Source organism: Actinia tenebrosa, unplaced genomic scaffold (genome assembly GCF_029948245.1).
Source record: "Actinia tenebrosa isolate PJP-AT-01 unplaced genomic scaffold, QUT_ActTen_1.0 PGA_scaffold7__59_contigs__length_16204524, whole genome shotgun sequence".
Lineage (NCBI taxonomy): Eukaryota > Metazoa > Cnidaria > Anthozoa > Actiniaria > Actiniidae > Actinia > Actinia tenebrosa.
Genome location: NW_028292584.1, coordinates 15,647,868 through 15,672,718, shown reverse-complemented (window position 1 = coordinate 15,672,718; position 24,851 = coordinate 15,647,868). Strand labels below are relative to the sequence as shown.

Here is a 24,851-nt window from a genome sequence, read left to right as displayed (position 1 = left end):
ATTCACGAAGTTCACTATCAACACGAGGAAAAATAATTCCCTCATGTTTAATTTGCATGACAGTTCGATTTGTTTTTCCCAATTTATTCTATGTCTTCAGATTGATGGTTTGTGCGTGTTTTCTGGTTTTCGCTTGACCTTTTGATCTGCGTGATTACCAGTTGGATTTGCCTCAATGCAACTTTCGCTGCGATATGCAAATAATGAATAAACGTCATGCATCATGAGAAATTTGATTATATTTTATTTGTTTCAATCTCTTATTTGTGAGAAATATTTGACGGTTTTTTGGTTAAACTCGAAATTTTCTAAGTCTCCCAAAATCTTAAATTGACATTGAATCTAACCCCGGTCTCCCGGGTGACAGGCGGGAATACGAACCACTACACTATCAAGGATTTTGATGTAAATATAGACCACAAGTGGTTTTCAATCAAGTTTTTTTATTTTGCATATTTCAGTCAAGATAATTTAATGATGTCCCCAGTTGGCTAAAAAAGGAAAGCAGTTGGCCTCGAACGGTTGCCTGTTCTCGTTCTATTTCTTCGCTCTCTTGAACGACCCCTACGCTAAACTAAATTATGGCACGGTTAACTCACCGATAGAACCTTTAGGCCCTGGCTAAACTGGGGCTGGCTTCCACTGGCTTCCATGCGTCTTGGAAATATGAAATGTTTCTGCCTCACAGCAAAAACATGTTTTGCGTATTGGAACCAAAATTGGTTGCACGCAGCAATGTTTCGCATGTGGCTAAACAGGGAAATATCGCATATCGGAAATATGCGCGCGCTAAACATGTTTCCTCGTTTAGTTCCTCTTTTTAGAAATAGAAAACACGCAGTGTATATGCAGTCATAAAGCACGCGGGGATGACAGAACACGAGAGTAGTATAAGGAGAAGCACGACGCATAGTGGAGTGCTTCTCGAGTGTTCTGCCAATCTCCAAGTGCTTTATAACTCCACACAGCTAACCAAGCAAGTTTTTTATTTCTTTTATAAAATAAAAAATTCAATAACCTTTTTTTTTGATAGGAATGATGCAAATGAAAGTGCGCGCGCGCGTGCTGTGTGCTCTCATAAAGCACGCGCTACCAACCAATCAGAACGCAAGTTTTATAACAATTATTTTATAAAAGTAACTCTATCAGCTTGATTATAAGAGGTTGATACAACTATCAGGCACAATTAGACAAATCATCCCTCTTGGATATAATCATGAAGGAAGATTAGTCTAAATGTACCTCCTCACCATTCGTGAGGCACAGTTCTTCACATAGCAATCAACAGGATCATGTCTGGGCCACACTGACCCAGTATAAATCTTATACTGTGCGCAATGACTCTCTAATATAATACATAACAATCAACAGGATCCTGTCTTGGTCACACTGACCCAGTATAAATCTAATACAGTGTGCAATGACTCTCTAATAGAATTTCTTAAAAACCCTAGCACATGTGGGACCCATTGAGTATTGTAGTCGTCACGCATGCGTTCATCCCATCGTCATTCTTTCTTACGATTTTGTGACGTAATAAGATATCAGCATTTCCGAGTTGAAATAGCTCATTGTATACACGTAACAATTCATTCTGCTCTAGTTTAACCCAAGTCAACTATATTTACCCTTCCTTGGTACTCAAAAAAATTACAAACTAATAGCATGGCCTTTCGTGTGATTAGAGTGAATCATTAAATGTTCCCTCAAGAGTCGGGACTTCAACAACACCTCCCTTAGCTTTTGCGGACATTTACTCACTAATCACCCTAACGTTATGCTATTACTTATAATAATACATAAGTGATAAGCTGCTGCATTTCCACTGGTAGGGCAGGCCTCCAGAGACTTAACAAACCATTCTATGGCATTTCTGACGTCATTTATGACGTAGTAACAATATCCCAAAATATTGTAATGTCTATGAAGTTCTATTGCTTTCCCATTCGAACACCCTTCTCCTCTTTCAACGTACTGTACCATCGACTTTAAATGTTCAACAGCTGGTGGTAGCTGTTTCGTGTCTCTCAAACAGACTGCAACCTGGAATTTGACGTAACAAGCATATACAAGTGGATTAACGGAACAAAAGTACCAATTGGATCTCCCATCCAAAAGAGCACATTCGTACTGTAAAGCAGGAGGTACACACGAAATATCAGAACAACTGAAAATAACATCGAATGCAATGTCATTTTCGTTTGCCATGTCTTTCTCCGTTACAGATTCGTCCATATCAGGTGACAGAAATGAACGCTTCCCACAGGTAAATAATCCAGGAGTCCCTTTGTATGGAACTGCTAGTCGTCTGCTGAAAAATTCGTCGAGAAATGTTTGCATAACATCGTAATTTCTCGCTTGATAATGGTAGGTAAGTAAATACATAGTTGCAGCCAAAACGTCATGATCCAATCCCGTCTCTAAATACCATTTTGCGTTAGAAATGTGTTTTTGTCTTTTTTCTTTGTCTGCTGTGTGTTTAGCTTCCACAAGACAGAGCATTCCTATGCGAATGGAAATAAACTTCAATGCATAGATTCCCATTAATGTCTCTCTTAGTTCTTCATCGACTTCTTCTGCAATCTGAATTAAACTTTCCACACTCGCCTGCAGAAACATGATTGCCACTGCCACCTCCATACTAAGGCATCGGGCGTGGGTATACTTGTTCCGTCGGAACATTATTCTTCCAGTTTTTAAAATACTTCTGCCAGCTTCCAGGAAACCCATCTGTGATTCCCGTGTTAGGAGGCGCAATGATAATAGATGACCTCCATTTTTGAAGTGCCATTCACAATTCAAAAAGCTTTCAAGGACATTCTCCTGTATGCGTTCAATTTCAGAGGCAAGTTGAAGCCTCACCTTTTCATCCTCTAATTTCAATGCGAAGAGATTTCGTGATCTCATAAAGTAGTGTGACAATTGTCTCTGTTGAATGCATTTGTTTAAGAAAGATAAGCATCTCTTCACACAGTTGCTTAAGTTCGAGGGATCCCAATCGATGATTTCTTCAGACAGCCAGAAAACAATCGTTTTCAAATGAAAAGAATTAATTTCATCGGGAGCAATTTGATCTAGGATCTCTTTTTTCAATGTTTTTAAGATCACATAACAATGAATCTGCACATCACTGAAGTTCCAGATGAGCTCTCGTTCTGGCAAGATGAAGGCAAACCGCCATTCTAAATGGCACTTGTCAGACGGGGGATAACCTACCGGTAAAACATGACAGGGCATTGTTTTGATTTTGTTGACCAGTAGTTCGTCTGGCCAGTTGGAGTCCCGTTTTCTGGATATCCATTCCAGTGATTCCTTGGGCCACGAGGAACATCTTAAGCCAATACCCATATCAGAGTCTTTATCAAAGTTGGAGTAATTCAGCATAACACATGGACCATGACGCAGGGACTCTCCAGCATGGAAGGAAGGTGGGGAATACTGATCCATTCCAGTTATCAGATTTATGACATAATTGAGGTAAACCTCACTTGACAAATAAATGACATCTTTCAAATTGATGCAGGATTCCAAGCAGGATAGAGTTTCGTGCCTATTCAGATCTTGCGAAAGCGTGTATAGACTCAGTAAAGTGAATCCAGGTGGAGAATCAGTAGTTTTCATGATAAGCACATTTCCTACCATGCTGTCATCGCAGTCTTCTGTGAGCACTGCTTCTGTGTCTTTCATTTGTATCATTTGATCTTCATCACTTCCTTGTGAAGAGGAACAGTCAATGGTACTTCCGGTCACAAAGGTATCCATGTTATGGACATGTCTAACTACGCTTTCACAAATAAAGGCCCACTGTCTGTACAAATTCAGCTCTTCGTTGGTCACGTGGTCAGAGCTAAGAATGGTAGACATCAAACTAGAACATTCAGAGTTGTCTAGTATCATGCATTGATTGGCAGATTCCAATAAAATTGGCTCAGTGGCTGGTATTGACATCTTGCTTTTGATTAGTTTGACCTGCTTTACATTATTTCAACAGACATGACTGGTCGTTATGAGGGGGTAGAATCACTTGGGGTGTCTGGGGGAAAAAAACAAAAATAAAATAGCAACTTGAGCTGTATATATAAAATTTCATATTTTTTTTCTTATTTCTTTTTTTTTTTGTGATTCTATTTTCTTTTCTTTTTCTTTTCTTCTTTTTTCTTTTTTTGTGGGGGGGGGGGGGGGGGGGGGAAGAGAAATTACTTTAAATCAACAATCATAGCCTTCATACATTTATTCGGGTAAAATGTCTATTTATATTCTAATACTTGATACCGAATATAAAAGTCTGTCTGTCGGTCTATAACCAGAAGATTCATGAATGATACAGACCTGTAAGGGACTGGTTCGAAATTAGCAAGGAGTGGGGGGGGGGGGGGGGGGGGGGAGGGGGGGGGGGAGGGGATAGAGAATTGAAATGGAGTACCAAAGATGATGTGACCCTCCCTTGCAAAAGGAATGAAATATCATGACCCTCCCCTTGGGCTTGACCAGAAATATCATGACCCTTCCCCTTAGGCTTGACCATAAATATCATGACCCTCCCCTTGGGCTTGACCATAAATATCATGACCCTCCCCTTGGGCTTGACCATAAATATCATGACCCTCCTCTTTGGCTTGACCATAAATATCATGACCCTTCCCCTTGGGCTTGACCATAAATATCCTGACCCTCCCCTTGGGCTTGACCATAAATATCATGACCCTCCCCTTTGTCTTGACAATAAATATCATTACCCTCCTCTTTGGCTTGACCATAAATATCATGACCCTCCCCTTGGGCTTGACCATAAATATCATGACCCTCCTCTTTGGCTTGACCATAAATATCATGACCCTTCCCCTTGGGCTTGACCATAAATATCCTGACCCTCCCCTTGGGCTTGACCATAAATATCATGACCCTCTTTGGCTTGACCATAAATATCATGACCCTCCTCTTTGGCTTGACCATAAATATCATGACCCTCCTCTTTGGCTTAACCATAAATATCATGACCCTCCCCTTGGGCTTGACCATAAATATCATGACCCTCCCCTTGGTCCTGACCATAAATATCATGACCCTCCCCTTGGACTTGACCATAAATATCATGACCCTCCCCTTGGTCCTGACCATAAATATCATGACCCTCCTCTTTGGCTTAACCATAAATATCATGACCCTCCCCTTGGGCTTGACCATAAATATCATGACCCTCCCCTTGGTCCTGACCATAAATATCATGACCCTCCCCTTGGGCTTGACCATAAATATCATGACCCTCCCCTTGGGCTTGACCAGAAATATCATGACCCTCCCCTTGGGCCTGACCATAAATATCATGACCCTCCACTTGGGCTTGACCATAAATATCCTGACCCTCCCCTTGGGTTTGACCATAAATATCATGACCCTCCCCTTGGGCTTGACCATAAATATCATGACCCTCCCCTTGGGCTTGACCATAAATATCATGACCCTCCCCTTGGGCTTGACCATAAATATCATGACCCTCCCCTTGGGCTTGACCATAAATATCATGACCCTCCCCTTGGGCTTGACCATAAATATCATGACCCTCCCCTTGGGCTTGACCATAAATATCATGACCCTCCCCTTGGGCTTGACCATAAATATCATGACCCTCCCCTTGGGCTTGACCATAAATATCATGACCCTCCCCTTGGGCTTGACCATAAATATCATGACCCTCCCCTTGGGCTTGACCATAAATATCATGACCCTCCCCTTGGGCTTGACCATAAATATCATGACCCTCCCTTGGCTTGACCATAAATATCATGACCCTCCTCTTTGGCTTGACCATAAATATCATGACCCTTCCCTTGGGCTTGACCATAAATATCCTGACCCTCCCCTTGGGCTTGACCATAAATATCATGACCCTCCCCTTGGGCTTGACCATAAATATCATGACCCTCCTCTTTGGCTTGACCATAAATATCATGACCCTCCCCTTGGGCTTGACCATAAATATCATGACCCTCCTCTTTGGCTTGACCATAAATATCATGACCCTTCCCCTTGGGCTTGACCATAAATATCCTGACCCTCCCCTTGGGCTTGACCATAAATATCATGACCCTCTTTGGCTTGACCATAAATATCATGACCCTCCTCTTTGGCTTGACCATAAATATCATGACCCTCCTCTTTGGCTTAACCATAAATATCATGACCCTCCCCTTGGGCTTGACCATAAATATCATGACCCTCCCCTTGGTCCTGACCATAAATATCATGACCCTCCCCTTGGACTTGACCATAAATATCATGACCCTCCCCTTGGTCCTGACCATAAATATCATGACCCTCCTCTTTGGCTTAACCATAAATATCATGACCCTCCCCTTGGGCTTGACCATAAATATCATGACCCTCCCCTTGGTCCTGACCATAAATATCATGACCCTCCCCTTGGGCTTGACCATAAATATCATGACCCTCCCCTTGGGCTTGACCAGAAATATCATGACCCTCCCCTTGGGCCTGACCATAAATATCATGACCCTCCCCTTGGGCTTGACCATAAATATCCTGACCCTCCCCTTGGGTTTGACCATAAATATCATGACCCTCCCCTTGGGCTTGACCATAAATATCATGACCCTCCCCTTGGGCTTGACCATAAATATCATGACCCTCCCCTTGGGCTTGACCATAAATATCATGACCCTCCCCTTGGGCTTGACCATAAATATCATGACCCTCCCCTTTGGCTTGACCATAAATATCATGACCCTCCCCTTGGGCTTGACCATAAATATCATGACCCTCCCCTTTGGCTTGACCATAAATATCATGACCCTCCCCTTGGGCTTGACCATAAATATCATGACCCTCCCCTTGGGCTTGACCATAAATATCATGACCCTCCCCTTGGGCTTGACCATAAATATCATGACCCTCCCCTTGGGCTTGACCATAAATATCATGACCCTCCCCTTGGGCTTGACCATAAATATCATCACGCTCCCCTTGGGCGTGACCATAAATATCATGACCCTCCCCTTTGGCTTGACCATAAATATCATGACCCTCCCCTTGGGCTTGACCATAAATATCATGACCCTCCCCTTGGGCTTGACCATAAATATCATGACCCTCCCCTTGGGCTTGACCATAAATATCATGACCCTCCCCTTGGGCTTGACCATAAATATCATGACCCTCCCCTTGGGCTTGACCATAAATATCATGACCCTCCCCTTGGGCTTGACCATAAATATCATGACCCTCCCCTTGGGCTTGACCATAAATATCATGACCCTCCCCTTGGGCTTGACCATAAATATCATGACCCTCCCCTTGGGCTTGACCAGAAATATCATGACCCTCCCCTTGGGCTTGACCAGAAATATCATGACCCTCCCCTTGGGCTTGACCAGAAATATCATGACCCTCCCCTTTGGTTTGACCAGAAATATCATGACCCTCCCCTTGGGCTTGACCATAAATATCATGACCCTCCCCTGGGGCTTGACCAGAAATATCATGACCCTCCCCTTGGGCTTGACCATAAATATCATGACCCTCCCCTTGGGCTTGACCATAAATATCATGACCCTCCCCTTGGGCTTGACCATAAATATCATGACCCTCCCCTTGGGCTTGACCATAAATATCATGACCCTCCCCTTGGGCTTGACCATAAATATCATGACCCTCCCCTTTGGTTTGACCATAAATATCATAACCCTCCCCTGCAACATACCTCACAAACAAAACTAAAATGAGACCTGTCCTTGAGCATATATACACATCCAGAAACCCTAAATATGTATAAACCTAGGAAATGAAAAAGCATCTTTGTTTGATATCAAGCAACATCTGCCTCGGCAAAGCAAAAACAAATCTGGTTTCGGTTTGTAGCACTATTTGAGGCGATTGCAACTGCAATTGATATACAGTATTCATATCAAAATAAATAAAACAGACATTTAAATATTTAATCTGCATTGCACACTGTCGAAAGAATATAGTTTGTTAATCTTCATAATCCATGCAAGAGATCTGTATAAATGCTGTCTTTATTACAGGAAAATTCACCTTTATTATCTCATTTTGCAGAAATATTTTTCATAATTATTGTGACTTTGAAAAAATGAACTTTAAATTTGTGAAATTAGGTTTTACCATTTTATACATCTGTCTGCAATATTCTTATCTCCCCGACAGTATCATATAAGTTGTCTCTAATGTGACATTTTCAATTTTTTTTTCAAAGAAAACAATCATTTTTTTTAAACATGAATACTTGCTCCCTATTTTAATTGAAATTAATATAATATGTAATTTTTCCTCGTAGTTAGTTTTTTTAGATTTTAAGATATTTTAGTTGATCTATAATGTATTGTAAGCACATTGAGGCTAGTCAAGCTGCGCATTTCTAAGAACTGTAATCACTATTATTATTCTGCTTTCTCGAGTTTCTTTAGACAAGCAGTGAGTTATCTATGTGTAAGGTGTCCAAAACATGGCGCATTTTTTTCGCATGTTTGTTCTTTATTTTAATTTAAATAGTACGCTTTCTCGAGTTTCTTTAATTAAACAAGTAGTGCGTTAACTATGAAGCAGGTGACCAAAACATGACGCATTGTTTTTGCATTTCTACGTTAAAATACCTACATAAACTACCAAAACTAGTCTCTAAAATCTTAAACCCAATTCAAGGCGATGTAGGCCACGTTAAACCAGAAGCATTGGCGATGTTCTAAGTCGAGTGGCGTCCGTGAAGTCAGCGAGGTTTTCATGTCGCCAACAGCATTCCTCACTGGCGCCATTTTGATATCACATACCGAGCGAGTATTTTTGAACATTCACACCTTCACTGGACGATTAAATCCAAAATTAATACCCTTTATAGACTCATACCTTGTAAAACAGCACAGAATGCGAGGAATATCAGAGCTGGACGTCCAAAATTCGACATTTTTTGCAACAAACTCTCCACAAACTTTAGCCATCCATTTGTAAAGAGAGAGTGTTTTTAGGGGTTGTGACGTCGCTCTTGCATGATGGCGGCTGTCAGTCAAACCCACGCCAGACACTCAAGCAATATCACTCGAGTCACCTTTGAACTGTATCAGATTAGCTGGAAAATGTAATAACCTTAAAAGAAAATTTATAACCAACTCTGGTAGGACAAATATCATGAGGTAAAAAACGTATATATTCGTTCCATGAAGAGGGTTATATATGTCATGGCAAATGCGCCACTTCAAGCAAAGCAATCTTTGGGGTACTTGATTTATAAACTGACTTTCGCCTGAGGCGAGTAACATTCATTATCATTTAGACAATGGATTAGCATCTGCACGTCATTGTGTGACTTTTTTTATTGTTAATACAATATAGAGTGACTGGGCGAAGAAAGAGGTTAAAGTTAAAGGAATTTTTTTTAAATATGTACACGAAATGAAATCTATATTACGTATATCCGCTATTGAGTCCCCCCATCCCCCATCGCCCATCGCCCATCCCCCATCGCCCATCCCCCATCCCCCATCCCCCATCCCCCATCCCCCATCCCCCATCCCCCATCCCCCATCCCCCATCCCCCATCCCCCATCCCCCATCCCCCATCCCCCATCCCCCATCCCCCATCCCCCATCCCCCATCCCCCATCCAACCTCTTTTAAGCCCCCTTCCCATGCTCTTAACAAAAGAGCTATATAAAACTACATGTGCACTGATTCATTCGCGTCTTGGAAGCCACCGAAATTCAGCCATCTATCACATAGCAAACCAATGGGGAAACATGCATGTAACTGTATCACAATTATTATGTTAAGCCATTAGTCCATCTGTATGGAAACGTACTGCTGTCATTAAAGCAATGATCAATGTTTAGCTGTGAGTACGAGTATACCGGCAGTACGTTCTGCACACATGCCGGTAGCCCTCCCTCCACGCGCATCCAGAGTGCAAACGCTATTTAAACTTTACTTTTAAAAGTATTGACCATTCCTAAACAGCCCGTGAGGCTTTAAAAAAGGATATACGGCCATTTTGAATCTTCTTCATTATCATCATCAGTATGACCTGATTAACATCATCATCATCAACATTACCATCATAAACAACATCCCTTGTGCATCAACATCAGCCTAATTATTATTATCATCATCACCTGTGCATATACATCACAATTCTCAACATCATCGTCATCAACGTCACCTGTGCACCAACATCACCATCACCTTCATCATTATCATCACCATCACCTGTGCATCAACATCACCATCATCAACATTACCTGTGCATCAACATCACCATAATCATCATCAACATCACCTGTGCATCAACATCACCTGTGCATCAACATCACCATTATCATCATCATCATCATCACCTGTGCATCAACATCACCATAATCATCATCAACATCACCTGTGCATCAACATCACCATTATCATCATCATCATCATCACCTGTGCATCAACATCACCATAATCATCATCATCAACGACAACATCACCTGTGCATCAACATCACCACCATCATCATCACATCGCGTGTGCATCAACATCGCCATCATCATCATCATCAACATCACCTGTGCATCAACATCACCATCACAACCTTCATCATTATCATCACCATCACCTGTGCATCAACATCACCATCATCATCATCATCAACATCACCTGTGCATCAACATCACCATTATCATCATCAACATCACCTGTGCATCAACATCACCCTTATCATCATCATCACCTGTGCATCAACATCACCATTATCATCATCATTAACATCACCTGTGCATCAACATCACCATTATCATCATCATCAACATCACCTGTGCATCAACATCTCGAAAAAAGGAGCAAAAGCGTGAGTAGGCATAATGTTTAGGGTCAATCTTTTGCTAGTTTTCAATTTTTTTTAGGTAGACAGGAATAGGTTACTCAAAAACAACATCACCTGTGCATCAAAAATAAAACGAAAAAAGGAGCAAAAGCGTAAGTGGGTATAAGGTTTAGGTCACCCATCCAAGTGCTAACCCTCCTCGACTTTGACTCGGCATCTTGGAAGCCCAAATTTTTTTCCACTGGACCACGGTCCCAGGTGAATCAGCATAACAATAGCCGTGAAAACAACGCATCGAATAGACTAGACTTTTTAATATCATTTTTTCGACCGATTCCGTGCGTGGCAGAGATGCAAGGGATTAGCCGATATGGTCTGGGGGCCGGCTGGTCTCTCCCTTGATGCTTCGGCTAGAACATTTTCTTGCGTAATTCGTACACCCAAGGGCAGAAGGATTTAATCGTCGTCCGTCAGGTCCGAAGTCCATACGCCGCCTCAGCTCTGCGGATGTCTCGGGGGTATGGCAAAGTGGAGTCGTATTTTTTGAATTTCTTTTGGTGGGTTTGAATCCCATCTTATCCACATAAGATTTTTCTTTTCTTTTCTTTTCTTTTTTAATCGATCCATTTTTTTATTATATTTAAATCTTCAACAATAAGGCAATCTTTTTAGTGAAAAAAGATTTATTTCTAGTGGGTTGCTTAAAAGCTTGTATAAGTTCGATCAGACGTTATCAGTCACCTAAGCAGTCGATCCGCGAAAAGTAGCAGAGCTATGCTTTCCTATCTTTCCTGGCATATTTTGCTGACAAGAACATTTGCTGCAATTAGATGTAATATTTCAAAGCCGACAATGAGGACTGGGCGGAAAGGAATGCATTCAGTCTGGAGTAACTGGAACAAAATTAATTCAGTCCTAGGACTGAGAACAAAATTAATTCAGTTCTAATTATTCGACTTGGAGTAACTGGAACAAAATTAATTCAGTCCTAGGACTGAATTAATTTTGTTCTCAGTCCTAGGACTGAATTAATTTTGTTCCAGTTACTCCAGACTGAATGCACTCCTTTCACAGCACTTTACCAGGTTTCAAGTAACATCATGTGACCCAAAAATAGCCCATTGATTGGCTGGTTTACTCATACATTATTAATGAGTAATGTTGAGAGAACACTCGAGAAGCTGGAAACCACTCCGCTTCGCGTCGTGGTTTCCTACGCTCCTCTCGTGTTCTCTCAACATCCCGCGTGTTTAAACACGGAAAACTGTTTTTGATCTGTTAAATCATATGCCCGCAAAGGACTAGTGGGTGATGCCGTGAAGACTTCTGGGTACTATTGCGCAATTTCTGCGTTTTCTGACAAGGAAAAAGTAAATAATATACTAATAATAAAGGATGGTAAAAGGAGAAGAAAATTGGTGATTCTAACAAAGAACGTTGGGATATTTGGTCTTGTTGCGTCATGGTGCAAGATCACATTCACAAGTAGTGTGACATGCATAACGCAAAACTGTTTATTTTATTGCCCAAAAAGGGCACAACCTGCATTTATTTTAATATTATGTAAAGAACAACTTAAGGGAAAAGATCGACTTAGAAGAGTTAAACGAAATTATTCTATTCTGTGAAAAATACCATTATCTTTTGGCTAACATGTCAAACTTCTTCAGCTGTAATAATTACTGATCTTATCAAAATCCATTGTTTTCAGTCTGCATTATCCCAACGAATGCATAGAGGAAAATCAGACATTCATTATTGGCTTTGTTTCTATAATAAACAAGCTAGAAAGAAAACAATTGGATTTTGACAAGAACAATAATTAATAGATAATTACTGAGGCACGCAGCATTCGTAGGTATATCGGGCTATGCCCTCAGCTGCCTGCATTATACCTACGAATGCTGCGTGCCTCAGTAATTATCTATTAACTAGTCCTTTGTGCATGATACAGGCAACCCAGTGAACACCTATAGGGCGTCTTTTTTTAATCACACATTATTACATAAAAATCAATTAAGTGTTAACACATTTAATACGTATAAGAGAAAAAAAACAAAATCGAAAATATACGGTTACATTAAAAATTTTAAAAATTACAATATTCAATGATTCATTGGAACTTTAGCTTATTTGCAATGGAGATAAACCTCTCTGTGGAAAAAATTCTTAAAAATGAACTAGTTCAACCCTAGATTGGAAATAATAACCGATTCAAAACTCGAATATCTGATTGGATTATTCCATATACACCTATTTCAATAAAGTTAGTCACCTGAAAAGCTACAAAGCTGAGACCGACAAGGATTGTGGTTAGATACATTTTACATGTGTCAACTGCTTGATAACTGTTGACGGACTTGAGATCTTCTACCAGTTACAAGTTAACCTCCTCTGAGCATCCTCAACGGCTGCAGTTTGTGTCAAAGACTTTACTTGTTGGATATGAAATATTTCCCATGATTCTTAGCGATCGCTTTCTAGGTTTTTGGTGACTAACTTTATTGTAATAAGTATATATATTGGAAGTGTAAACCTCAGTTCAAAAGACACATCACTCAAATCAAGAACGTTTTTTAGCATTCAACTATTTACTTCATGTAGTATCAGTACTGAAAGATTGTCGAAGGTTTCATATGCACTTTAAAAAATGAGCCAATTTGTATGGGAAATCGCACGATCTCGAGAAGGCGAGTGCAATTAAAGAACTTTCAAAACATTACGAGTGTCTATTAATTCCAAATTGTACGAGAAGATCGTGCGATTTTTTGTTTATAGTTCACTCAACAAAATTTCAGTAAAAAATGCGAAGCGACGCCGTTCATCTTTGTCTATTTGGCGGCCGATTTTCAGTCCATCGCGAAACTGAAAATGCATAAAAAACATTTTAGTTCTTATTAGTTTTTACGGCTTTTTATTATTAATATATATATATTTTTTTCCCGCTGTTGACATTGTTTTGGCCGCGTTTCCATAGCGACTTAATTTGGTATTCCTACGGAGTACAATTAACGCTATAATTGTACTACTCTCGACCAATCAGGGTCGAGTAATTTTGTTGAGTGTACTATAAGACTATATACAGCTATACTCTACTTTATTTATACAGTATCATGGGTTGGAGGTGATTATCGTGTGTTGATCTGAGTTTCTCGACCAATCAGCGCGCGAGATTTTCAATAATCACCTGTGTATTTATATACCAAGAGAATATGAACTAAGAGAAGGAATCCTACCTATATAGCCTTGTAACCATCATGTGCACAGCTTGATGCTATTTTTAGCTTGGAGATATTTTGAGCGAAGAACCTGATTGTTTGATTTCTTGAGGGTAGGCGGCTTCCAGTCTTGCAGTAAAAAAAGCCTGTGTTTTTGTTGTGGACGTAGAGAAATATGGCGCTTTTCGTGTCCTAAAACGAGGCATTAAAGGGAAGCATGATTATCGCGCGAGCATGTTAACGGGTTAAAAATAGTTCGGATTCTAAGAATAGCATCAAAATGTGCACATGATGGGACACGAGGATTCCTTCTCTTAGTTCATATTCTCTTGTTTATACTATATGCAGTTATACTCTACTTTACAGTATTATGGGCATTCAAGAACTGCTGGAGTACGTAAATTATATAGACCAAAGTATCACGATCAGGATGTGTATTTATCTCGATAGAAAGTATTCAATAACTTATTTCCCAGATAAGATTAGAATTTCTCAACCTCATTAATAATTCATGACTCTTAAGTCATGAATTATTAATGAGTTTGAGAAATTCTAATCTTATCCGGGACCATTAAAATGGTCCAATGCTATGCTTCTTATAGGGTCACGTGCATACGCTTAGATATCTTGGTCCAACACTGGATGCTAATTATGTTCACTGATGTAGAATTGTCTGAATACCTCGAAACTCTCGTCTGAAACCTGAATCTTTTTTCTTCGTTAACAAGGCTTATATTATCGACGCATTTTTTTGCTGCTTGTGCCGGTAAGTTCACTTGTTCTTTTTCTACGAACTTCCTCTTCTTTCTCTTTTAGTGTTTGAAGAAGTTTGCGTGTCTGAGCCAACTTTGGATGTCCTTTATCGAACGCCTGTACTTGAATAGACTGGCTTCTCTCTAAATGCGTTCTGGCTTCATTGTACTCTCCCATGTTCATGAGGATATTTCCTAGAATACGTAGCGAAATAACTAACAATGATTGCGTCGGTCCTAGTGTTTTTTCTTCTATGGCTAAAGCCCTTTCCATGTAATGTTTTGCCTATTCGTATTTTCGTAAATGCAGGAAGCATAGCCCTAGGCTATTCAGGGTGGCTGCTACCTTGCGACGATTATCACCATGAACATTCTCTGCTATGGACAGAGCTCTTTCTAAATATGTTCTGGCTTCATTGTACTGTCCCATGTGCATGAGGATACCTCCTAGATTACATAGCGAATCAGCTAACAATGATTGCGTCGGTCCTAGTGTTTTTTCTCTTATCGCTACAGCCCTTTCTGCGTACGGTTTCGCTTCTTCGTATTTTTCTAATTTCAGGAAACATTGCACCAGGTTATTCAGTATGGTTGCTACCTTGGAATGATTATCACCATCAGCATTTTCTGCTATGGGCAGAGCTCTCTCTAAATACGTTCTGGCTTCATTGTACTGTCTCATGCGCATGAGGATACCTCCTAGAATACGTAGCGAAATAACTAACAATGATTGCGTCGGTCCTAGTGTTTTTTCTTTTATCGCTACAGCCCTTTCTGTGTAATGTTTTGCCTCTTCGTATTTTCGTAAATTCATGAAACATAGCCCCAGGTTATTCAGTATGGCTGCTACATTGGGATGATCATCACCATGAACATTCTCTGCTATGGACAGAGCTCTCTCTAAATAAGTTCTGGCTTCATTGCACTGTCCCATGTGCATGAGGATACCTCCTAGAGTACATAGCGAATCAGCTAACAATGATTGCGTCGGTCCTAGTGTTTTTTCTCTTATCGCTACAGCCCTTTCTGCGTACGGTTTCGCTTCTTCGTATTTTTCTAATTTCAGGAAACATTGCACCAGGTTATTCAGTATGGTTGCTACGTTGGGATGATTATCACCATCAGCATTTTCTGCTATGGGCAGAGCTCTCTCTAAATACGTTCTGGCTTCATTGTACTGTCTCATGCGCATGAGGATACCTCCTAGAATACATAGCGAATCAGCTAACAATGATTGCGTCGGTCCTAGTGTTTTTTCTCTTATCGCTACAGCCCTTTCTGTGTAATGTTTTGCCTCTTCGTATTTTCGTAAATTCATGAAACATAGCCCCAGGTTATTCAGTATGGCTGCTACATTGGGATGATCATCACCATGAACATTCTCTGCTATGGACAGAGCTCTCTCTAAATAAGTTCTGGCTTCATTGTACTGTCGCATGTGCATGAGGATACCTCCTAGAGTACATAGCGAATCAGCTAACAATGAGTGCGTCGGTCCTAGTGTTTTTTCTCTTATCGCTACAGCCCTTTCTGCGTACGGTTTCGCTTCTTCGTATTTTTCTAATTTCAGGAAACATTGCACCAGGTTATTCAGTATGGTTGCTACGTTGGGATGATTATCACCATCAGCATTTTCTGCTATGGGCAGAGCTCTCTCTAAATACGTTCTGGCTTCATTGTACTGTCCCATGTGCATGAGGATACCTCCTAGAATACATAGCGACTCAGCTAACAATGAGTGCGTCGGTCCTAGTGTTTTTTCTCTTATCGCTACAGCCCTTTCTGCGTACGGTTTCGCTTCTTTGTATTTTTCTAATTTCAGGAAACATTGCACCAGGTTATTAAGTATGGTTGCTACGTTGGGATGATTATCACCATCAGCATTTTCTGCTATGGGCAGAGCTCTCTCTAAATACGTTCTGGCTTCATTGTACTGTCTCATGCGCATGAGGATACCTCCTAGAATACGTAGCTAAATAACTAACAATGATTGCGTCGGTCCTAGTGTTTTTTCTCTTATCGCTACAGCCCTTTCTGTGTAATGTTTTGCCTCTTCGTATTTTCGTAAATTCATGAAACATAGCCCCAGGCTATTCAGTATGGCTCCTACATTGGGATGATCATCACCATGAACATTCTCTGCTATGGGCAGAGCTCTCTCTAAATACGTTCTGGCTTCATTGTACTGTCCCATGTGCATGAGGATACCTCCTAGATTACATAGCGACTCAGCTAACAATGAGTGCGTCGGTCCTAGTGTTTTTTCTCTTATCGCTACAGCCCTTTCAGCGTAATGCTTCGCCTCTTCGTATTTTCGTAAATTCAGGAAACACATCCCCAGGTTATCCAGTATGGTTGCTACCCAGGTATGATTATCACCAAACACATTTTCACTTATAGACAGGGTGTAACCGGCGGCAAGGCGCTCAGCTATGAATCAGATTGCAAGTGGTTTTGACAAAAGAATTTATTGAAAAATTCACACAACTTTACAATACATGAAAAAAACGGGAACGAGATTACAGGATATCTCTAATGAAAACAAGAAAAATATTTACAATGAGATAAAATAAATTTGTAGCTTATCTAAATAGCTAAAAGTTATGAATAAAATACAGTTTTGCTAGATATAACTAGAAACGGAAATACGTAAATTACGTCACAGGTAATTTGAATATTGCATACTGATTAGCAGTGTTTACAATACGCGAGTGAAAATTACTAGGTTGCAAAGTTTAATGTACAAGTCGGTAAACCGTTTAAAATGAACTAAACCAATGGAAAAAGCAATAGGAAAAATTGACTAGAGGTTAACTATGGCTTTAGGTAAGTATTTTAACCTTTGTTTATGACCAACTAAGAATTACACGGTTTACTGAACACGCGGTCGCGACAATGACCTTGAGTGTAGAGTTTAAGTAGCGAACAAATTAAAGGTTGGAAAGAAAAGGTCTTTTATCCCGCAGTTAAGGCTATTTATCGTAGTAAAAAGGTTAAACAAGCGAGTAAGGCGGTAGCGATCCTATAGTAAACGTCTTAAAGAGTTTAAAAGACAAGATACACTCAGCGTGATTACTAAATTACTACTGCGTGAATAACTTTGTACTAAATTACGCGCTAATGCGACTAGAATTACTACAACATGAAACGAATGCTTAACAAATATGTAGAAAATCTAAGCTATAAAATATAACGACTAGTTAACGATATTAACATAGATTTGTCCTAAATCTATCCTAGGTATAAGTGTAAAAGGCTTCAAAGATTCATACCTTTACATCGTAGAGAATTCCTTGTCTTGATATGTGCAACGTCTTCAAGAACTTTTACTACACTGATTTAAGCTTAGTTTGGGCCTATTTTTATGGAAAAACCTGCATTCTTAAGACCTTACACATCCTATGCAATGTTGCACGCCCTAGGCGCAAACAGGATGTCCCAAACACGAACTTACGTAAACAAGCGCCAAACCTAGGCATGACTCACTGTAATGTAATTACGTACGGAAATTATTTCTTGCTTACGCATTTTCCACGCAAACAGTTAACTAAAGAATTACATTCCTATGTGTACACGAGGCATTCCTAATTAAAAATATAGATTTATGACTAAATAATTACTGTCCAAAATAGTGTCTTTTGACTCTGTCACACTTGCCCCTCCTTTTTGTTTGCTTCGTCCTCGAGCAAATTCAGGAACAATGATACGCAGGTGGACTCGTCAGTGCTGAAGTGCGGATCTTGGAAGATTATAGAGGTTGCTGTGTTGGCCTGCCGTTGTCCTTGTGGAACGTCGGCGTACAGGTGCAGCCAGTTCTTCCTCAGACGCATCGTCACTATCATCATCATCATCAGGTTCAGCTGGTTCTGTCATTGGTTGAAAGGTGATTGTCATTCCTCCAATGTCATCTTCTTCATCTGATGATTCTGGCGATGCAGTACATGTTTGTCTAGACCTGTCAGCTTGCCTGTGTCGTCCTCGTATCTCCAGCATTGGTCTTGGACACACTTGCATTTCTCCTTGACTAACAACTTTATCTCCTCCATGTCCATCAGCTCTTTCAACGACATATGTATTGTTGTCTCTTCGTTCGACGATTTTGTACACTTGGTTGTCCCATTTATCTTGAATCTTGTTTCTTCCTCTGACTTTACGGTTGCGAAGGAGTACTCGCTCTCCAACTTGTAGTGGTTCAGCCAGTGCTCTGCCCTTCTGGTCATGGATCTTCTTTCTGACGGTAGCAGCTTCCTTCAAGTTTTGTGTCACAGTGGTATAAGCCTCTCGTAGACGAGTCTGGTGCTTGGTAATCCATTGCTGGTTGTCTACTGTCACTTGTCTGTCATCATCAGGAAGTAGAATGTCCAAAGGTAGCTTGGCATCTCGACCAAACATCAGGTAAAAGGGTGAGTATCCAGTCGTTGCATGTGGCGTAGCATTATAGGCGTAACATAACTCTTTCAGGTGTTCAGGCCACCTTCTTTTCTTTTCTGCTGGTAGAGTTCTTAGAAGCTCATGTAGTGTACGGTTGAATCTTTCGCACTGCCCATTTCCTTGAGGATGATTGGGGGTTGTCCTTGACTTCTTAATTCCATACACTGCACACAACTCCTTGACTAGTTCTGCCTCAAATGACTTGCCTTGGTCAGAGTGTATTCTTTGGGGGATTCCATACACAAGGAACCATTCTTTAATCAGGGTCTTGACTACGGTTGTAGCTTTCTGATCACGGGTAGGTACAGCAATTGTAAACTTTGTGAACACATCTGTTAACACGAGGACATTTTCTCTTCCATCTGTTGCAGGCTCAAGCAAGGTAAAATCCATCGCTAGCACTTCCAATGGCCTAGTAGCTAGTAGGCTGCCCATCGGCGTCTTGACTGGAAGGTAGGATCCTTTGGCAATGACACATCTTTCACAATTTGAGATCCATTGCTTCACATCTCCTTGCATACCGGGCCACCAACATCTTTTCCTCAAGAGCTGTTCTGTCCTGTCTTGTCCTTGATGTCCACATTGATCGTGCGCACCCTTCAGTACTTGTGATTTCATTGATGTGGGGAGTAGCAGTAACCGAAGCTCACTTCCCTGTCCGACTCCTGTACGGCGGTAGAGAACTCCATGGCTTTCCTCAATCCTGTTCCAGTGACTAAGCAACTTCCTTGTATCCCTTGTCTCTTGTTGGCTTTGCCTTTTACTTGGCCGACGTCCAAGGTTTCGGTAGTGGAGGAGACGACTGATACATGGGTCCTCCTGCTGTAGTCGTTGGATCTCTGTGAGAGGTGTGGTTGGGAATGAGGTTGCTTGCTCCTCCAGCGCACTTGTCTCTGTGTTGCTTATGAACGCTGCTGATACCATCAAATGTTGACGTACCTCTTCTGGTAGGTCTGTAGTATTGGTAGAATAGGCTAGTGTACTTCTTACTTCAACTGTGGTTGGTTCTTCATCTCGGTTGATGCGACTTAGAGCATCTGCATTCTGGTTGTGACGTCCAGGGCGGTACTTGATGGTGAAGTTGAAGTTTGCTAACTCTGCATCCCACTTCTGACACCAAAAATGTAACCGGCGGCAAGGCGCTCAGCTATGAATCAGATTGCAAGTGGTTTTGACAAAAGAATTTATTGAAAAATTCACACAACTTTACAATACATGAAAAAAACGGGAACGAGATTACAGGATATCTCTAATGAAAACAAGAAAAATATTTACAATGAGATAAAATAAATTTGTAGCTTATCTAAATAGCTAAAAGTTATGAATAAAATACAGTTTTGCTAGATATAACTAGAAACGGAAATACGTAAATTACGTCACAGGTAATTTGAATATTGCATACTGATTAGCAGTGTTTACAATACGCGAGTGAAAATTACTAGGTTGCAAAGTTTAATGTACAAGTCGGTAAACCGTTTAAAATGAACTAAACCAATGGAAAAAGCAATAGGAAAAATTGACTAGAGGTTAACTATGGCTTTAGGTAAGTATTTTAACCTTTGTTTATGACCAACTAAGAATTACACGGTTTACTGAACACGCGGTCGCGACAATGACCTTGAGTGTAGAGTTTAAGTAGCGAACAAATTAAAGGTTGGAAAGAAAAGGTCTTTTATCCCGCAGTTAAGGCTATTTATCGTAGTAAAAAGGTTAAACAAGCGAGTAAGGCGGTAGCGATCCTATAGTAAACGTCTTAAAGAGTTTAAAAGACAAGATACACTCAGCGTGATTACTAAATTACTACTGCGTGAATAACTTTGTACTAAATTACGCGCTAATGCGACTAGAATTACTACAACATGAAACGAATGCTTAACAAATATGTAGAAAATCTAAGCTATAAAATATAACGACTAGTTAACGATATTAACATAGATTTGTCCTAAATCTATCCTAGGTATAAGTGTAAAAGGCTTCAAAGATTCATACCTTTACATCGTAGAGGATTCCTTGTCTTGATATGTGCAACGTCTTCAAGAACTTTTACTACACTGATTTAAGCTTAGTTTGGGCCTATTTTTATGGAAAAACCTGCATTCTTAAGACCTTACACATCCTATGCAATGTTGCACGCCCTAGGCGCAAACAGGATGTCCCAAACACGAACTTACGTAAACAAGCGCCAAACCTAGGCATGACTCACTGTAATGTAATTACGTACGGAAATTATTTCTTGCTTACGCATTTTCCACGCAAACAGTTAACTAAAGAATTACATTCCTATGTGTACACGAGGCATTCCTAATTAAAAATATAGATTTATGACTAAATAATTACTGTCCAAAATAGTGTCTTTTGACTCTGTCACAAGGGCTCTCTCTAAATATTCCTTAGCTTTTTCATGTTGCCCAAGACGTTTTAAAGTTGAAGCAAGGTTATTAAGAGTAGAAGCCACATTTGGATGATCCTCTCCAAAAACTCTCTCTTGGATGGCCAAAGATCTTTCCAAATATGACTTTGATTCTTCATATTGGGTCAACCGGCATAAAATACACCCAAGGTTATTAAGAGTGCTTCTCAAAACCTGATGATTTGAGGCATAAATACTCTCCATGATAGCCAAAGCTTTTTCTGAATACCTCTTAGCTTGTTCATGCAGGCCCAAATCACGCATGGTACGAGAGAGAATATCGAGGGTTCTAGCTACTGAAGGATGATTTTCATGGGGATAAACATTGCTATGAATGCTTAGTGCTCTCTCCAAACATATCCTCGAATCATTATACCGTCCAAGATGAAAATAGCTGTTGCCCATATCTGTTTGTGTAATTGCAAAACATGGGTCATTCTTATTATTCACTCTCTCTTGTTGAATCATAAAGATGATCTTATAACAAGTAAGGGAAGCTCGAAAGCAACCATGCAATGAGCAGATATCGCCAATTTTTGACAAGCCCTTTTCAACAAGAGCATACCTCGAGCAAAGTCCAGAATCCCTCACAAAAGAAGGTCGATCTTCTTGTTCAATGAAGGGCTGCAACTTAGCTGCGATGGACTCAAAATGGGGAACACGTTTTCGTGTTTCAGCGATGTCGGATATTTTGTCCATATCAAAAGAATGAATATCTGAAAAGGCCAAAACCACTTCAAACACAATACATTTGCTTGTATTTCTTTGATTTCTTTGACTCAGAACCTTTTTCATGCAGTCATACACAACTTGATGCAAGCGAACCTCTTTGGACTCACCATCGGAAGAAATGACAAGCGATGAAGAAGCTATCTTTGCAGCCAGTAGCTCATCGTCCTGCTTTGGCATGCACTTCTTAACATATTCAACGACATATTTCAGTGGTATCGGGTCAAGAGCTACGTAAGACAAAAACTGAAACGCATGTAACATTACCTCGTTCTTGTCAACTTCTCTTTCCAAGGCCAACTTCACAGCAGTAGTCATTGTCGATCGGTAAGCTAAACTTGTTTCCTCATAAGCTGCTTCTGTTGCCTCAAGTTGTTCGTTTTGCAGCTTATCAAGATATTTCCCCCAGGTAATTGCTTTTCCTACACTGCATATTTGTTTCATGTAAACTGCAGCACATGCTAATGCAAGGGGCTGGAAATCGAGAGCCCTGACTACCTCCAACGAGTTGTCATCGCTTTCTAAACCAGATACTTGGCAAAGTAAAGCCATCGATTCTTCTTGTTTCATTCCTTGGCTTAGAGATGTATGGTACGTATAGGAATCACTTTTTGGAATGGATTGACTGTCCTGAGTTGTGACTAAGATCTGACCTTTTCCAACTGTCCTTTCTCCAGCTTGAGGCAAGTATTGAAAAACCGACTTAAGATCTACGACGTTGTCAACAATGATGAGCCAGGAAGAATATGTCTGAATTCTGGAGACGACTAAACCTCTTATTTGTTTGACTTTCTCCTCTTTACTGAGATCCTGTGCTGTACTAATGGTTGTTATGCTTTCTTGGTCGCAATTGAGTTGACCACCAAATTCTATGTATGACTGAAGCAGCGTATCCAAGCTGAATCCATTGAGAGTGAATACGAACCTTAGATCTGCTCCTTCATCGCCCTCTTTCTTGAAATGTTTCTGCCCGATTTGCCTTGCCATCTCAGTTTTTCCACAGCCTGGATTCCCAGACAGATACGTCACAGTTGTCTCATTGTTCTTGGCGTTTCTTAACTTAGTCATCTCTTCGTATATACTAGATACTTCTTCTGGACGTTCAGTGGTATCATGGGAAGGTTTGGGGGGCAACACACAAAACGAAAACAATTCAGCGATACGTTTCTTTTCTGTTTCAAGTTGATGCTGAAGACTGAGCACCTCGTCTGTTAAGAACACTTTTTGGTTTTTCATGTGTTCTATTGCTGAAGCATCCAGCTTCAAGGTTGAAAACGCCGTTAAAACTTTTTGAACAGAAGCTTGGAAATCCACTTCTTCGAGGCTTTCATCGATGGTATGGGCAAAAACTTCATTACGAATTTCTCGTAATGCGTCGATGCTTCTCCATGCAGGACTATGTTTGAGAGATTTTCCAAGAGAATCTGAGTATAGAATAGCATAAAAGAGGCAAGTACAGTCCCATTCACTGGTGTTACCATTCACCATTACAGACAGAAGCCTTGCATTCCGACTCTTATTTCTCGGCGACTCCATGTTATCGAAATCGTTTCCATTCTTGGCTGTGTCACGCCACTCTCCATGCGTAGCCTTGAAAAACTTGTCCCATTCTTGTTTAAAGAATTTTCTCAGCTCTTCAGGTACAGCACGCGTGACAATGTAACAAATACGAAAGTAGTTCTGCTCCCCGTCTGTGAACGTCTTGGACGCCATGGATCTGTTAAACTACAGGCAGCCCAAGCAATATATATTTGTGGTGTGTACGAATTGACTTACAGTAAATGTATGGGACTAGAAGCGAAAAAATATCAAAAAAAATAGTTTGAACATGCCTTGCTCCTCTGTCGTTATTAATAATATTTAACGTCATTCTGTATAGGTTTTAGTCGTTTTATATAGGTTTTTGAAAACTTAAATTTTATTCGCTTGTGGCTTATTTTTTCAAAAACTGCACTGAAACGGCTAGAAGACACTCAGAATGACGTTTAAGAATACGATTGATAACGATACAGAAGCAAGGTATCTTAAAATTATAGTTTTTAAAATTACATCTTTTTTCATCCTATACGTACATTTACTGTAAATCCGATCCTTTCGTACACACCATAGATAAATTGCTTGGGCTGCCTGTGGTCAAACGATAAGAAAAGAGGTCACATGTCTTCTATCGATAGTAGATGCGTGACGTCTGTAAAAATTAAAAAAACGACTATCAACATGAATAGTGAATCGAAAGTGAGAGTCTTCTGGTTAAGTTCAATTTCCTTCTTTTTTTCCTCTCTCTCGTTAAATTTACTTAAAACACTCATTAATAATTCATAAGCTTATGGTCCAATTAGAGCCACCATACACGTCACGTGCATGAACCTTTATACCCGATAAAGTCCTCTTCATTAGTATTCAAGTGATTTTATATAAAGACACATGTGTCTTTATATAAAGACCACTCGAATACTATGAGGATGACTTCATCAGGGATGAAGTATGCATCCA

At 40.3% G+C, this 24,851-nt stretch overlaps 2 protein-coding genes and 1 pseudogene across 3 annotated transcripts; 1 reads left to right on the top strand and 2 right to left on the bottom strand.

The window, feature by feature from the left end:
• Positions 1 to 426: 426 nt before the first annotated feature.
• LOC116288416 (uncharacterized) lies at positions 427 to 9,028 on the bottom strand. 2 transcript variants are annotated; one of them, XM_089040340.1, is made up of 3 exons: positions 8,878 to 9,010; positions 7,718 to 7,791; positions 427 to 4,033 (listed from the first exon to the last, which is right to left on the bottom strand). In XM_089040340.1, the coding sequence occupies exon 3, from the start codon at positions 3,946 to 3,948 to the stop codon at positions 1,765 to 1,767; it is 2,184 nt and encodes a 727-aa protein (XP_088896466.1). In that variant the 5' UTR covers positions 3,949 to 4,033; positions 7,718 to 7,791; positions 8,878 to 9,010; the 3' UTR covers positions 427 to 1,764. The 2 variants fall into 2 exon arrangements, with proteins under 2 accessions (XP_088896466.1, XP_031551063.2); XM_031695203.2 differs by lacking the exon at positions 7,718 to 7,791 and having other exon boundaries at positions 8,878 to 9,028.
• Positions 4,699 to 14,920, top strand: LOC148905754 (uncharacterized; annotated as a pseudogene).
• LOC116303933 (uncharacterized) lies at positions 13,945 to 24,174 on the bottom strand. Its single transcript, XM_089040632.1, is given in 4 exon segments — positions 13,945 to 17,213; positions 18,797 to 19,551; positions 19,741 to 20,329; positions 21,555 to 24,174. Coding segments are annotated over 4 exon segments (6,000 nt in total). The 5' UTR covers positions 24,072 to 24,174; the 3' UTR covers positions 13,945 to 15,074.
• Positions 24,175 to 24,851: the final 677 nt, after the last annotated feature.